At 40.7% G+C, this 17,500-nt stretch overlaps 1 protein-coding gene across 1 annotated transcript in view; it reads left to right on the top strand.

Annotated features, from left to right (window-relative positions):
- Window positions 1-3,669: 3,669 nt before the first annotated feature.
- Window positions 3,670-17,500, top strand: part of LOC135116183 (uncharacterized) — a 116,541-nt gene continuing 102,710 nt past the window's right edge. The window contains exon 1 of the mRNA XM_064033488.1: window positions 3,670-4,348. Within this exon, the coding sequence (XP_063889558.1) occupies window positions 4,302-4,348 (47 nt within the window). The 5' untranslated portion in view covers window positions 3,670-4,301. The remainder of the gene's footprint in view (window positions 4,349-17,500) is intronic.

Raw genomic sequence — 17,500 nt, 5'->3', positions numbered from 1 at the left:
AGATGGCACCACTGCTATCACATCTATTTCTAAAGCTGAACTCTTCACTCAAACGTTTGCTAAAAACTCTACCTTGGACGATTCTGGGCTTGTTCTTCCATCTCCTCCACCCTCTGACTACTTCATGCCACCTATTAAAATTCTTCTCAATGATGTTTTCCATGCCCTCGCTGGCCTAAACCCTCGGAAGGCTTATGAACTTGATGGGGTCCCTCCTATTGTTCTCCGAAACTGTGCCTCCGTGCTTGCACCTTGTCTAATCAAACTCTTTCAGCTCTGTCTGTCAACATCTACCTTTCCTTCTTGCTGGAAGTTTGCCTACATTCAACCTCTTCCTAAAAAGGGTGACCGTTCTAATCCCTCAAACTACCGTCCTATTGCTTTAATTCCTCCCTATCTAAAGTTTTTTAATCTATCCTCAACAGGAAGATTCTTAAACATCTATCACTTCACAACCTTCTATCTGATCGCCAGTATGGGTTCCGTCAAGGCCGCTCTACTGGTGATCTTCTGGCTTTCCTTACTGAGTCTTGGTCATCCTCTTTTAGAGATTTTGGTGAAACTTTTGCTGTTGCCTTGGACATATCAAAAGCTTTTGATAGAGTCTGGCACAAAGCTTTGATTTCCAAACTACCCTCCTACGATTTCTATCCTTCTCTCTGTAACTTCATCTCAAGTTTCCTTTCTGACCGTTCTGTTGCTGCTGTGGTAGACGGTCACTGTTCTTCTCCTAAATCTATTAACAGTGGTGTTCCTCAGGGTTCTGTCCTGTCACCCACTCTCTTCTTATTATTCATTAATGATCTTCTAAACCAAACTTCTTGTCCTATCCACTCCTACGCTGATTATACCACCCTGCACTTTTCCACGTCTTTTCATAGACGTCCAACCCTTCAGGAGGTAAACATATCACGCAGGGAAGCCACAGAACACTTGACTTCTGATCTTTCTAAAATTTCTGATTGGGGCAGAGCAAACTTGGTATTGTTCAATGCCTCAAGAATTCAATTCCTCCATCTATCAACTCGACACAACCTTCCAGACAACTATCCCCTCTTCTTCAATGACACTCAACTGTCCCTCCTCTTCTGCACTGAATATCCTCGGTCTGTCCTTTACTTATAATCTGAACTGGAAACTTCACATCTCATCTCAAGCTAAAACAGCTTCTATGAAGTTAGGTGTTCTGAGACGTCTCCGCCAGTTTTTCTCACCCCCCCCCCCCAGCTGCTAACTCTGTACAAGGCCTTATCCGTCCATGTATGGAGTATGCTTCACATGTCTGGGGGGATTCCACTCATACTTCTCTTCTAGACAGGGTGGAATCAAAAGCTTTTCCTCTCATCAACTCCTCTCCTCTAACTGACTGTCTTCAGCCTCTCTCTCACCGCCGCAATGTTGCATATCTAGCTGTCTTCTACCGCTATTTTCATGCTAACTGCTCTTCTGATCTTGCTAACTGCATGCCTCCCCTCCTTCCGCGGTCGCGCTGCACAAGACTTTCTTCTTTCTCTCACCCCTATTCTGTCCACCTCTCTAACGCAAGAGTTAACCAGTATTCTCAATCATTCATCCCTTTGTCTGGTAAACTCTGGAACTCCCTGCCTGCTTCTGTATTTCCACCTTCCTATAACTTGAATTCCTTCAAGATGGAGGTTTCAAGACATTTATTCATCAATTTTTGACCACTGCTTTGACCCTTTTATGGGACTGGCATATTTTTTTATTGGATTTTTGTTGCCCTTGGCCAGTGTCCTTCCTACATAAAAAAAAAAAAAAAAATATATATATATATATATATATATATATATATATATATATATATATATATATATATATATATATATATATATATATATATATATATATATATATGTGTGTGTGTGTGTGTGTGTGTGTGTGTGTGTGTGTGTGTGTGTGTGTGTGTGTGTGTGTGTGTGTGTGTGTGTATATGGTGTAAAGGTCTTGATAACTTGTTTTTCAGGGAAACTCCGAAGTTTTCTTCAACTTTATTATTTTGCTACGTTTCACCTCTTTCTGCAGGCATCTTCAGGATAAAAAACAATAAATTACTAAGTAAAAGTTGTATGAAATTCACGTTACATGGCACTATATTTTTATTCTCATTTAAACTCTATGTAAAATAGATGAAAAGACAATCGGTGGCCGAGTGCGAGTCTCGCCGCGAGGCCGAAGAATACCCACAGCCTTCCTGTTAACCTTGTCTTCGACGGCGATTGTATGAGGGAGCCCAGGGGATTACCAAAGCACAGTGGTCAGGAAAGATGTACAGGGACTAGACAAACACATGTTTTCCTTTCTCCGGGCAACTAGGAAAAATAGCTGTATTGTAAGGAAAGGAAAAGTAACTGAGCTTGTAATTTTACTGTTTTATGAGGAAGATTTCATGACACATTTCATAATTATGGATAATCCTTTTTAATTTTGGAGACTGACACCTTCAGGGGTAATTTTTTTTTTTTCAGTCTTTTCCGTTCATCTTGTCCGGAGACCCTTTTACATTGAAAAAAAGTAGATCTCACATGGAGAATAATGCCACCTCACAAAGAATAACAGATAGTGACTGTTAACGGAAATGCTTTTTCATTTAATGGCAGCTACACCACGCCGCAGGGCAGTGGGGCGGCATATATTATGAGACAGAGATTGTGGGCGGCGGATCATGGGCCTGCATATTGCTGCCCGTGTGGGTGCACCTGGGTTTCAGCGTGTAGGCTGGGTTTCGCTTATCCTTTTCTCGTTCTCGTACAGTTCTTCTGAAGTGCGGCGTGCAGTCGGACACTGACGTGCTTTACTGATTGTGTGTCGTTGATTCTACAGACACTGCAGGAATAATCACGCAACAGACACCAGGACAGCCTACATTGTTTACGTTATTTTTTGTTATTTTCTTATCACTTTTTTTCCCTATTGGTCAACAATACTTCTGCAGTGCCTCCGTGTTTACACTGACGAGAAAATCTGATTGACCATTATGAAAATCGTGAACCCACATACAAATCCGGACCCCATCAAATTCTGTTCAGTTACTCCTTAGCTAACCTCTTCTTACAATTCTATTTCAGTCGTTTGATAACTTTTCTAAATATATTGATGACAAAACAGGCAGATAAACGTGAGTGAATTCATAACCGCAATCATCACGTGGCCTCCCTCGATCATGTCCTGATGGTTCAAGCAAGACTGATTTACCTGTCGCCGAGTGGTGTGAAGTCACCCATGTGCTACCCAACACATCCACAACAGGAGGAGCCGAACCCTTCAGGACACATTCCTATACACACGCCCGCCTGCAACATTCCTGCATGAAACTCAGCAACACCATCGGAAAGACTCAATACACACATTTGTCCATGTGTGAAGAAATAAAGATAAAATACGAATAAAAAAATGTAATAATGTAATAACATCAATAACAATCGTCATAATGATGATGATGTAGTAGTAGTAGTAGTAGTAGTAGTAGTAACAACAACAACAACAATAACAACAACAACAACAACAACAACAATAATAATAATGATAATAATAATGATAATAATAATAATAATAATAATAATAATAATAATAATAATAATAATAATAATAACAATAATAATGATAATAATAGTAAGAAGAAGAACCATTCCTCAGCGTGGTGCGCTGGCCCGCCATTGTCCAGTGTTACCTGAGCTCCTAAGACTAACGATCACGAAGATTTGCAGCTATTTCCGCGCACTGCAACACCTTGCTGGGATCACGTTTAGTTGGGGACAAAGGCTTGCCTGAATGTCTTTACTCATCTTTAAGTTGGTTGCTTCCAGTGCACTCAAGTGTACTGGAAGCAAGGTTTATGACCTCATTTCTCATTTTCGTTTTATTTAATTTAAGTAATTAGTTCATGTTTTGTTTTTTTCCTGTTTTCCTGAACTGAAATTCAGTTACTAACATGTCATCACTTGTCATGTCTTCATGTACATGACTAAACGTGCCAAATAAGTCTTCGTATTGGAAAACACATCTTGTGCGTGCTCCCTGCGATATGATGACCCTATCCTTATATATAAAATATGTACTTATATTCACCTATCATACCTGTCCATGAATTTCTGCTATCTGCTCTTAAAGCCCCCTATTTATTGCACTAACAACCTGATAACTGAGCCTATCCTAGCCTGATTGCTATTCACTGTACGTGTCTCGATAAAATAAAGAATCACCACTAATCTTGTCTCTCCTGCAGTCTGTTCGAGACCCATCCTGACGTGCAGGAAGTTTTCACGCCCTTCCGTGGCCTGCCAATGGAGCAGGTGAAGCAGAGCAAGGAACTCCGCTCCCACGCCCTCAGGTAAGTCTGGGTACGGGATGGGAGGGTTGTGAGTGCTGGGAGGGCTGGGAATGGTGGGAGGGCTGGGAATACTGGGAGGGCTGGGAGTGATGCGAGGGCTAGGTAGTGACAGGGCCTGGCAGGGTTTGAGTGAAAAATGATACGCAACAAAATCGTTAGACTCATGAATCAAAGTAGTACATCCTTCCCTTCTGTACAAGAGCAACTGTAAACTTGCAGCAAGCTGTAGAACACATATGTAGTGTGTGTGTGTGTGTGTGTGTGCGCGATGAAGGCCACGCACCTCCGAACCCCGCCGTTCCCTCCTCACTCGGCCTTGAGTTGGAAGCAGCTTTTCGTTGAGCGTGGTTGATCTGCACCAATAAGCTCCTTCCCTCCGCTCTTCCCTCTGCACTTGTGCTGCCCAACTTTTTTTTTTTTATTTTCTTCTTATGCGACCGATACATAAGGCCCTTGCAAGTTTGAGGAAAATCTCCGAGCAATCTCCTTCTTTGATGTGAGTTAAGGCTCAAAGTCTTCCCAGGTTCGTCCTCCTCGCCACTGAACGCCATAAAAATAACATGATCCTCTCCTGTTGAGTCCCAACCAAAGGCCACTACAGGACTGGACAGTGTGCAGTGGTGGTGCTTGTCAGGAGACGCTTCCACCCGATGTGCATTATTACTCTCTTGTGGCCCTGACGAAAGGGATGGGAAATAGGCTCATCTATTCGCGCACTTGTCTCGCTATGAGGCGGAACAACAGAGTGAGACCTCTCTCCTGGAGAGAAAATTTATGCAGAAACCTTAGAAAGATGTTCTCCTCCTTTATCTGTATATTTGTCCAGTTTTTCCTTCAGCTAATGTGTGTGTGTGTGTGTGTGTGTGTGTGTGTGTGTGTGTGTGTGTGTGTGTGTGTGTGTGTGTGTGTGTGTGTGTGTGTGTGTGTGTGTGTGTGTGTGTGTATGTGTGTGAGTGTGTGTGTGAGTGTGTGTGTGCGTGTGTGTGTGTGTGTGTGTGTGTGTGTGTGTGTGTGTGTGTGTGTGTGTGTGTTTCCCTTTTTTCCATTTTCTACACAATTACTACTTAAACGTTAATCAGATCACGCTACATAACAACCACGGTGTTGCGTGGCAACAATCTTGCTGCTATGTATTCAAGTCATTACTCGCATAAGATCATCACAACACACTGTAAACACACACACACACACACACACACACACACACACACACACACACACACACACACACACACACACACACAGTCTTGCCTGGGAGAAACCACACACAGTTATAAAATACTCATTTGTCACTGTAATCCCCCCAAATTCTGTAACCGCTAAGAACCTTTTAATATTGATATGTATATTTTCAGCCTCACGGTTGCAACATTAAAAAAAGTTTATTATCATTATTATTATTATCATTATTATTATTATTATTATTATTATTATTATTATTATTATTAATATTATTACTATTATCATTATCATTGTTGTTGTTGCTGTTGTTGTTGTTGTTGTTCTCGTTGTTGTTGTTTTTATGTAGGAAGGACACCGGCCAAGGGCAACAAAAATCCCAATGAAAAAAAAAATCCCCACTGAAATGCCAGTCCCATAAAAGGGTTAAAGCAGTAGTCAAAAATTGATGAATAAGTGTCTTGGAACCTCCCCTCTTGAAGGAATTCAAGTCATAAGAAGGTGGAAATACAGAAGCAGGCAGGGAGTTCCAGAGTTTACCAGACAAAGGGATGAATGATTGAGAATACTGGTTAACTCTTGCATTAGAGAGGTGGACAGAATAGGGATGAGAGAAAGAAGAAAGTCTTGTGCAGCGAGGCCGCGGAAGGAGGGGGAGGCATGCAGTTAGCAAGATCAGAAGAGCAGTTAGCATGAAAATAGCGATAGAAGACAGCTAGTGATGCAACATTGCGGCGGTGAGAGAGAGGCTGAAGACAGTCAGTTAGAGGAGAGGAGTTGATGAGACGAAATGCTTTTGATTCCACCCTGTCTAGAAGAGCAGTATGAATGGAACCCCCCCAGACATGTGAAGCACACTCCATACATGGACGGATAAGGCCCTTGCACAGACTTAGCAGCTGGGGGGGGTGAGAAAAACTGGCGGAGATGTCTCAGAACACCTAACTTCATAGAAGCTGTTTTAGCTAGAGATGAGATGTGAACTTTCCAGTTCAGATTATAAGTAAAGGACAGACCGAGGATGTTCAGTGTAGAAGAGGGGGACAGTTGAGTGTCATTGAAGAAGAGGGGATAGTTGTCTGGAAGGTTGTGTCGAGTTGATAGATGGAGGAATTGAGTTTTTGAGGCATTGAACAATATCAGGTTTGCTCTGCCCCAATCAGAAATTTTAGAAAGATCAGAAGTCAAGCGTTCTGTGGATTCCCTGTGTGAAATGTTTACCTCCTGAAGGGTTGGACGTCTATGAAAAGACATGGAAAAGTGCAGGGTGGTATCATCAGCGTAGGAGTGAATAGGACAAGAAGTTTGGTTTAGAAGATCATTAATGAATAATAAGAAGAGAGTGGGTGACAGGACAGAACCCTGAGGAACACCACTATTAATAGATTTAGGAGAAGAACAGTGACCGTCTACCACAGCAGCAATAGAACGGTCAGAAAGGAAACTTGAGATGTTGTTGTTGTTTTTATCATTACTGCTACTGCTGCTACTACTACTACTACTACTACTACTACTACTACTACTACTACTACTACTACTACTGCCACACACACCACCACACCACACACCACACACACACCACTCACACACACCACACACACACACACACCAACACACACACAGACACCAACACACACTCACACACACACACACACACACACACACACACACACACACCTTCAACCCATCACGTCATGGTGGATCACGGACACATACTCGTATGGGGGTCACGCATACACGAAAACATCATTGCTGGGAATCATCAGATACACTGACGGCAATAACAACGTTAATGGTTTCAGAAGACTAATCTTAACCTCCTCCTTTTTATTCCTTTAATTGATTTGCACTGAATTGTTTTGTCCCTGGACATCGACGGGAATGTCCTGTGCCAACACAAGGGGAAACACAGATTAGACAGGTGGAAAAGGAATGATAGGAGAAGAGGAGAGTGGAGGATAAGAGAAGAAAGAATCAGAGAGATGAAAAGAAGCGACACGGAAGGTAAAGACAGGTAGGGATAGATAATTGAGGAAAAGAGAAGCGGGGATGGAAAAGGAGATTGAGGAAAACAGGATATTCGAAAGAAGAGATCAGAAAGAATATAGAGGATTTGAAGAGAAAACAGTGAGCTGGAGGGACTGCGGAAAGGAGGACAAAGAAAACCATGGATAGAAGAAAGAAGGAAAGATAAAGCAAAAGTCAAAATGGAAGGAAGGAGAAAACCAAGATACAAGAAGAAAAAAAATAGATGTAAAACAATAGGTAATGGAAAGATGAGGTGCGAAGGAATGCAGGAAGAAGAGAACAAGGTAAAATCAAAAAGCAACATGATGGAAAAGCCGTAAGATGGAGGGTACTAAAAAGAGGCACGGACGACTGGGACAAGAGTACACAGATGAAAAGGAAAATTTGAGGATAACAAGTAGAGAAGGAGAGGAAGGCATGGACGAAGCATAACAGGTGAAAATGTGAGGATAAGAGAGGAATGAGAGAATTGAACACTTACCGGGATGAAAGTGGATAATGTTGAAAGACAGAGAGCAGAGAGAGAGAGAGAGAGAGAGAGAGCGAGAGAGAGAGAGAGGAGAGAGAGAGAGAGAGAGAGGAGAGAGAGAGAGAGAGAGAGACGAAATACACCCACACACACACACCACACAAATTGGCTGACAGATTTACTGATTGACCGACCAGATATACTGATCGACTAAGACTCAGGGAAGGAATGAGTGAAGGAAGGAAGGAAGGCGTGAACAAGAAAGGTAGATGTAGGGGAAAAACAGAAAAAAAATGAAGAAAGAAGGGAAGGCAATTGCAGGAATATCAGTAAGAATGGGAAAGAATACACACGTCGACAATGAAAGGGGAACAGCAAACGAAAGAAAATGATAAGAGAAAGAGAGAGAGAGCGAGAGAGAGAGAGAGAGAGAGAGAGAGAGAGAGAGAGAGAGAGACGAGAGAGAGACGAGAGAGAGCGAGAGAGCGAATGTCCAGGATAGAACATTGAAACAGTAACTCGAAGTGGACAAAATACAACGTCAGCGAATCGTACACACTCTCTCTCTCTCTCTCTCTCTCTCTCTCTCTCTCTCTCTCTCTCTCTCTCTCTCTCTCTCTCTCTCTCTCTCTATCTATCTATCTATCTATCTATCTATCTATCTATCTCTCTCTCCCTTTCTCTTTAACAATTATTTCCTGTTTTCTCTGAAGCAGTGCAGGGCCCCAGTTACACGTGTTCTTTGGTGAATTCTCGTTACCTTAGGGTAACTAATGAAAATGTGTGATTGGGGTGAAGGGGTCACGCGTGGAGGAGAGAGAGAGAGAGAGAGAGAGAGAGAGAGAGGAGAGAGAGAGAGAGAGAGAGAGAGAGAGAGAGAATAGGAAATTAGGGGACAAAATAAAATTCAGGTTAAATCTTAGTGTCAGGTGTAAGGAAAGCAAGGATACCCACCCTCTCTCTCTCTCTCTCTCTCTCTCCTCTCTCTCTCTCTCTCTCCTCTCTCTCTCTCTCTCTCTCTCTCTCTCTCTCTCTCTGTCAGTAAAGGAATTATTCCACTGCATAATACTGTAAGCAAATTTTTATCTTTGTTGGCAGCTGTATGTATGTACGAAAACGTACATCCATGTTCATACACACACACATACACACACACATACACACACACACCACACACACACACACACACACCCACACACACCCACACACACACACACACACACACACACACACACACAGACATACAGACGCATGCACAATATAAAGAGACACATATTTACGCATAGATGTTTATAGTACAAACACACGTTTAAGACTGCAAACAGTAATGTCAGGAGAACTGGTGGTGGTGGTGGTGGTTATGGTGGTGGTGGTGGAGGTGGTGGTAATGATCATGTTAATAGCTGTGATGAAGATGTTGATGATGATGATGATAATGATAATGATGATTGATTCAAATGTCCTAGTAGCACTAAAAAATCTGATGTCATAATGAAGACGAAGAAAAATAATACTAATATAAAATTTGTCTTGAAAAACTGAGCTTTAAAAATACTTCACACATTAAAGATAAAAAAAAAAAAAGACATAACCGGTACATTCTGAACGACTTTAAAGGCGATGGAAAGTAAAGGGATCTGAATCACACCAAGCAGAGCACCATGTCCTGCAGGAGGACACATCACCCATCACCCATCACACATCATACATGACCCATCGCCCATCACCCATCACATATCTTCCATCACACATCACACATTACCCATCAATCACACACCACACATCACCCATCACACATCACCCATCACCATCAGATATCACCCATCACATAGCACCCATCACCCATCACACACCACACATGACCCATCATCCATCACATATCATCCATCACACATCACACATTACCCATCAATCACACACCACACATCACCCATCACACATCACCCATCACCCATCACCCATGAATCATCTATCGCCCATAACACATCACACATCTCGCCATACAACACACATTACACATCATACATCACCCATTCCTCGCAGCATCAGGCACACATAGAAACTTTCTTCCTTGACGTGATATCTGGACAGGCAACGCTCGCACCGGTCCCTGTACTGCAGCAGGCAGCCCAGCGACGCAGCCAGGGGAACCAATCAGTCGTCATAGCAGTCATCACTCAGACTGAACACCCAAAGCCGCTGGTAACACTGTGACGCCCGTGCGGCCCACTTAAGGACTAGGTAGGAGATGGAACAGACACTAGACAAGGATGACATATTCCAAGCGTGTTAATAATACAATGTCTCTGGTATCTGCCGCCGAGTCCAGTGTATATTTCTGCTACACCGCCACATGATGTGCCACGCGTACCTCACACATAGGCATAAGCGCCCACCACAGTGGTTAAAATAACCGTTACAGGCAAGAAGTTTTTTTTCAATATATTAATAATACAGTTTATATTCTTATATTGAATAAACTTCTTGCCTGTAACGGTTATTTTAACCACTGTGGTGGGGACTTATGCCTTTGTGTGAGGTACGCGTGGCACATCATATGGCGGTGTAGAAGAAATATACACTGGACTCGGCGGCAGATACCAGAGTCATTGTACTCTTAACACACTTGACACACTCTTTGGTGTTAACAAAAATAATGAGAATATAAACTTTATTATTAATATTATTATTTTTTTTTAATACCAAAGAGGATTTTATGTAAAGAAAAAAAAAACAGGAATGTTTCAACTACTCGATCACATCTTTTACTGTTAAGTGGTGTCTTTCTCAGTGACTGACAAGATACAAGAGGTGCGTAATATCCAATATGAGAGGAGATTAAAGCGCAGATTAAGAGGGGATCTTATTGTGGTATTTAATTACATGAGATAAAACAAGGGTGATGCAGACAACTGATGCAGACTGTTATTAGAACAGGAATGTAAATCATTCCCGAACAGGAACAGAAAAAAATCGGTTCAAGTTTGATAAAGTTGGATCCTAGACAGTTGATCCCAGACAGAAAAAGAGATGTCAGGAATAAACTCAACAATCAGGTTGTTAGCACCACTCTAAAGATCAAAGTTAAGGTATAAGGATAATAGAGTGTACGTTTTTTTTTTTTTCTATAAAGATTGCAGCTTTCTCTAAGTTTTTGTATCTTTAGCTATATTTCGTACCTGCCCATTTTTATCAAGCTTGAGAAGTAGCCTTGGCAACCAACGTTAAAACAAGTGGTTGGTATAGTAGCACCCAACACAACAGGATGGCAGTGGTTCAGGCTCCTAACACAGGCATGAAGTGATGGACAGCAAGCACCGTTCTCTGGTGCAAGGAATGAAAGGAAATGCCACTGGAGTATTTTAGAGAGAGAGAGAGAGAGAGAGAGAGAGAGAGAGAGAGAGAGGGCCCCCCCCCTCTCTCTCTCTCTCTCTCTCTCTCTCTCTCTCTCTCTCTCTCTCTCTCTCTCTCTGTGCGAGGGCAGTCACACAAGCAAAAATTTAAAAAGGCAGGAACACCCACACTCATACCCATCCGCCCACCCCACGTATACACACACACACACACACACACACACACCGTAATGACTATTTAAACGCAAGGGTGGGAGATGGAGTAATTGGTAAATGTCGAGTGAATGGAGTGAACGAAGATTGCGAACATCGAATAGACATTATTGAGAAGAGAAGGCTGACAATAGGAAACCAATGGGACAAAATGATCGATTTCCATGTGTTGGCGTGTAGGGCTGGAAATTGTGGAAAAAAAAAAAGTTGCTTACTTAATTGTGCACTAATAAGTAGACCGAAAAACATAGATCAAGAGAAGTGAAGTCCATTTCTTGGTACTTATTTATGAAGAAAAGAGTGATGGTTTTATTGCAATGGACATCAAGGAAAATAGAGATAAAAAACACCGTTTACATAAGGAAAGAAGGGAACAAAGAGAACAAAGATGAGAGAGAGAGAGAGAGAGAGAGAGAGAGAGAGAGAGAGAGAGAGAGAGAGAGAGAGAGAGAGAGAGAGAGAGAGAGAGAGAGAGAGAGAGAGAGAGAGAGGGAGGGAGAGGTTAAACATGATAAGGAAAGAATTAGGGATTGAGAACACACAGAGAGAGAGAGAGAGAGAGAGAGAGAGAGAGAGAGAGAGAGAGAGAGAGAGAGAGAGAGTGGTAATGCGAGATACCAGAGATGGGGTGCTGGAAATTATCTTGAGTCTAGTTTTTCATTTCCTATGAGCAGAACTAAATTGAGCAGCTAGACTGAATCCCTTTCTTCTCAGTTTTTTTTTGAGGAATAGCAACTGAATGAACATTTTTTCTCATTCCCTTTCAAAATCATTATCAAAACATCTCTAAAATTGCAAAATAGACGGTGAAGCAGGTGCTCAATGAAAATGAAGACATACAACCACAACTTTTGATGAGTGGGGGAAGGAAAGTGAAGAAAGAGACAAAGATATGAGAGGGGACGTGGAGGAAATATTGTCTAAAAGTTTAAGGACAAAGAAGTCATTTGGATGGAAATTAATTATGTGTCGAAGGGAGGAGAGCGCGTGTCTGAGGTGTTGTAGGACGAGGACGCGAGTCAGCTGGGAAGTGAATATTTTGACGGACTGTCAGATGAGAGAAGAGTGATGAAAGATTCAATAGTGATGAAAGATTCAAGGGCACTATGCAGACGGGGAGTTACGAATGGGAAACTTAGTAAAGTCAGGCTAACAATACGGAATAACGTGTTCAAAGACTGAAGAAATATGTAGACATGAAAGACAGACGTAAGGAATGAACAGGTGTGCATTTGAAGCGTATACCAAATTAAAAATAAAATTATGCTGCGGTTTGATTCAGTAGCCTGTTGATGTGATTACTAATGTGTGCACGTAAGGTAACAAGGAAACAAAAATTTATATTATAGAAATCAAAGCCATTATTATTATTATTATTATTATTATTATTATTATTATTATTATTATTATTATTATCATTATTATTATTATTATTATTATTATTATTATTATTATTGTTATTATTATTATTATTATTGTTGTTGTTGTTGTTATCGCGAGAATATATATATATATATATATATATATATATATATATATATATATATATATATATATATATATATATATATATATATATATATATATATGCATTTCCTGCTGTCTCGAATTAAAAAAAAAGTGTAGAATGCCCTGATACACATAGATTACTCCATAAAATGATAGTGCCAAATAACGCAACTCTAGTACAAAAATTAATTTAAGTTATATAAGACTGTGTATGATGGTGTGAGATTGCTGAAGACATGCCAGAACCTAGGGAACACGATGGCTAGTAATGGAGATGGTGGCAAGAGCAGTCGTTGACGCTGAGTACATCACCCATCACCCATCATCCATCACACATCACACACCACACATCACCCATCACCCATCACAGCACACATCACCCATCACACATCACCCATCACCCATCACAGCACACATCACACACCACACATCACACATCACCCATCACACGTCACCCATCACCCATCACACGTCACCCATCACCCATTACTCATCACACATCGCCCATCACACATCACACATCACCCATCACCCATTACTCATCACACATTGCCTATCACATATTACACATCACCCATCACCCATCACAGCACACATCACACACCACACATCACCCATTACACGTCACCCATCACACATCACCCATCACCCATCACAGCACACATCACACACCACACATCACCCATCACCCATCACACATCACCCATCACCCATCACAGCACACATCACACACCACACATCACACATCACCCATCACACGTCACCCATCACCCATCACACGTCACCCATCACCCATTACTCATCACAACATCGCCCATCATACATCACACATCACCCATCACCCATTACTCATCACACATCGCCCATCACACATCACACATCACCCATCACCCATTACTCATCATACATCGCCTATCACACATCACACATCACCCATCACCCATTACACATCACCCATCATTCATCACACATCACACATCACCCATCACCATCACACATCGCCCATCACACATCACACATCACTCATCACCCATCACATATCACCGGATGTACCTTCAAATCACAAATCTGTAACACCAATATCCTGCCTACTGGTGCCACCTCCAGGAAGGCGCCGGAGACTGGTCTAGGCCAGTAAGAGGTGAGGGAAATAAACACATATACTCCTGGGCCACGGAATGACTACTGGGACTATTACACGTGCCCTAGGGCCCGTGTGTCTAGACGTGAAAGTAAATAAGAACAAGAAAAGAAGAGAGGACGAGGAGGAGGAGGAGGAGGAGGAGAAAAAGAAGAAGAAGAAGAAGAAGAAGAAGAAGAAGAAGAAGAAGAAGAAGAAGAAGAAGAAGAAGAAGAAGAAGAAGAAAAAGAAGAAAAAGAAAAAGAAAAAGAAGAAGAAAAAAAAGAAAAATGGTCATAAAAGCAACAACAACAACAACAACAACAACAAGGATAACGCCATTGCAAGCAGGGTTCATGAAAACCATCCAGGCACGTAGCAGGCGTTTAGCGAAGTTTCAGGATGAGAATGGAACGAGAGAGACTGTGTACGTCTGGAGGCAAGTATGTGAAGAAGACACTTGCTTTATTCGCACCGGATATTAAATGTTTGAGGACACTTCTGCTTTGAGACGCTGTAATGGAGTGAGACAAGGTAAAGTGAAGGGGAGGAAATAAGAGAGAAAAGAAAAAATAAGAAAAAAGTGAACGGTAAGATTTCAAAAGGAAAGGACGCCACTGAGGAAGCAGCGGGCGGGTGCGGGCAAAGCCTCCAGGAGAATGAAAGGTTTGTATGGGACAGCTTGGGGAGGACCACCACCGCTAATATCCGGCACCTTAGTGTAGCAGAGTGTAGTGGTGGTGGTGGTGGTGGTGGTGGTGGTGGTGGTGGTGGTGGCAAGGGACTGCAGCCAGAGGTGGTGCTGAACGTACTATATATATATATATATATATATATATATATATATATATATATATATATATATATATATATATATATATATATATATATATATATATATATATATATATATATATATATATATATATATATATATATATATATATATGTATGTACGCACGCATGCATATTCGCATGTGTTTATTTATAATGGTTGTTATTGTCTGCTGCCAGTGTTCCATCCATCCATCCTCTCTCTCTCTCTCTCTCTCTCTCTCTCTCTCTCTCTCTCTCTCTCTCTCTCTCTCTCTCTCTCCTACACAAAAGTAATCATATACATTAGAATATGATAATTTCAGCACATACATATATATATATATATATATATATATATATATATATATATATATATATATATATATATATATATATATATATATATATATATATATATATATATATATATATATATATATATATATATATATATATATATATATATATATATATATATATATATATATATATATATATATATATATATATATATATATATATATATATATATATATATATATATATATATATATATATATATATATATATATATATGAGATAGAAATATATGTAATATATGTATGTATGTATGTATGTATATATGTATGTGCTGAAATTATCATATTCTAATGTATATGATTACTTTTGTGTAGGAGAGAGAGAGAGAGAGAGAGAGAGAGAGAGAGAGAGAGAGAGAGAGAGAGAGAGAGAGAGAGAGAGAGAGAGAGAGAGAGAGAGAGAATGGATGGATAGAAGATTGAAACACTGGCAGCAGGCAACAACAGCCATTTGGCAAGAAGTTATTGATTAAAATTGTCCCCTTCTAAATCACGATGAGGTTAAAATCAAAGTTTGTCATAAAAAAAAAAAAAAAAAGTAAAAAGAAAAAAAAAATCCTGAAAAGTACACGGGGTGGCCTGACCACCGGGCCTGGTCATCCAGGTTGTCGGCGCCAAATGACAGCCAAAAGTATCACAATATACTTAAGTATTATAAGTAGGCTAACGTAAATCAAGACCTCTTCAGAAACATTGTATCGTATGTTCTGCCTCTTGGTCAATAAACATTACTTTAAATTAACTTAATTAAATTCAAATGAAGGTCAACGTTAATGTATTCCAGTTTAGACATGGGACATTCAAAAGTGAAGAGAGAGGCCTTGCTGAGACGTCACCGGTACGAGAGAGGAAGTAGGTGTAGAACAAGACATGAGAAATATACGAGTAGGTTGTGGCGAGAGGCAGACTGCATAAAATGATGTGGATCTCCATTATGTCTAATAATTGACAGAGGTGAGGCTTTGATGTTTCTAATTGTTTATCGTGACGGTTCATAGGGTTTCTTGGGGAGCCGCACAAATAAAGTTTGCGATTCGTTTCTTATAATTATATACGTGGTTTGTAAGGTGTCTACAATTAAGGTTTTAGACTGAGGGGAAAGCCGAAAATAGAACTAGACGGGAAGGGGGGAAAAGAATCCTTGGCGAAAGTACAGATGAAACAAGGCCGTCATTTTTTTAATCGTTAGACAACACACTGATGCATGGACGACGCCAAATGATTCTGTGGAAACAGGAAAACAAAGGGAAAGTGATGAGATTATTCGGCTCCAAAGAGAAAGGAAGCATCATGTTCTGTAGTTTGTACACTATAAAATATTTATCGGATGGTAAACAACGTTAAACTTAGAAGGTTGGAAATAAAATAGAATAGTCTATTCTTCCTTGTGCAATAAACTAGTGGACGTAACTCAGAAATATGGAAGAAGAGGGAACAACGGCAAGAGAGTACGAGTATAACGAAATGAAAAATAGATCAGGAGGAACAACAAGGAGTGCCGGTACAATAACTGGCCAATAACTGAAATCAACTGAACTGAAATGGTGTTTTACATTCACCTTCAATAGCCGTGCGTGGGACGTGCACAGCAGTAGGTGGTCACGTGAGGAAGGAGTAAATGACGTCTCTCACGGCCACAAAGACTCTTAATCTTATTTCTATCTTATTCGCTTTATTAATGCAAGAGTTTAATTATGTATATTCACTCTTTCATCCCTTTCACTGGCTAATTCTGGAACGCTTTGTCTGTTTGTTATTCCTCTTCCTGCGATCTGAACCGGTGAATGTATCAAGACGCCTTCAGAACTTTGGTACCCAACCTTTATTTGAATCTCTCTCTCTCTCTCTCTCTCTCTCTCTCTCTCTCTCTCTCTCTCTCTCTCTCTCTCTCTCTCTCTTGTTATGTGGGGCAATGAAGTCCGTAGTTTAATGAGCATGTAAGATGGAAGTGAAAGGAATATCTCTTATCCACAAATTTGGAAGCATGTGATAGAAGGATCAGCAGAACAGTACCAGTCTCTAGTCTTAGAACAAAGTAATATGGAAGAAGATGAGAGTCTTGGTACAAGCCATAGAGGGTTCAGAGGGTCAGATAGTGATTAATTG

The sequence above is a fragment of the Scylla paramamosain genome, chromosome 30, assembly GCF_035594125.1.
Source record: "Scylla paramamosain isolate STU-SP2022 chromosome 30, ASM3559412v1, whole genome shotgun sequence".
Classification (NCBI taxonomy): Eukaryota; Metazoa; Arthropoda; class Malacostraca; order Decapoda; family Portunidae; genus Scylla; species Scylla paramamosain.
The sequence above is the reverse complement of the archived record's forward strand: the minus strand, read 5'-3'. Positions and strand labels throughout refer to the sequence as shown.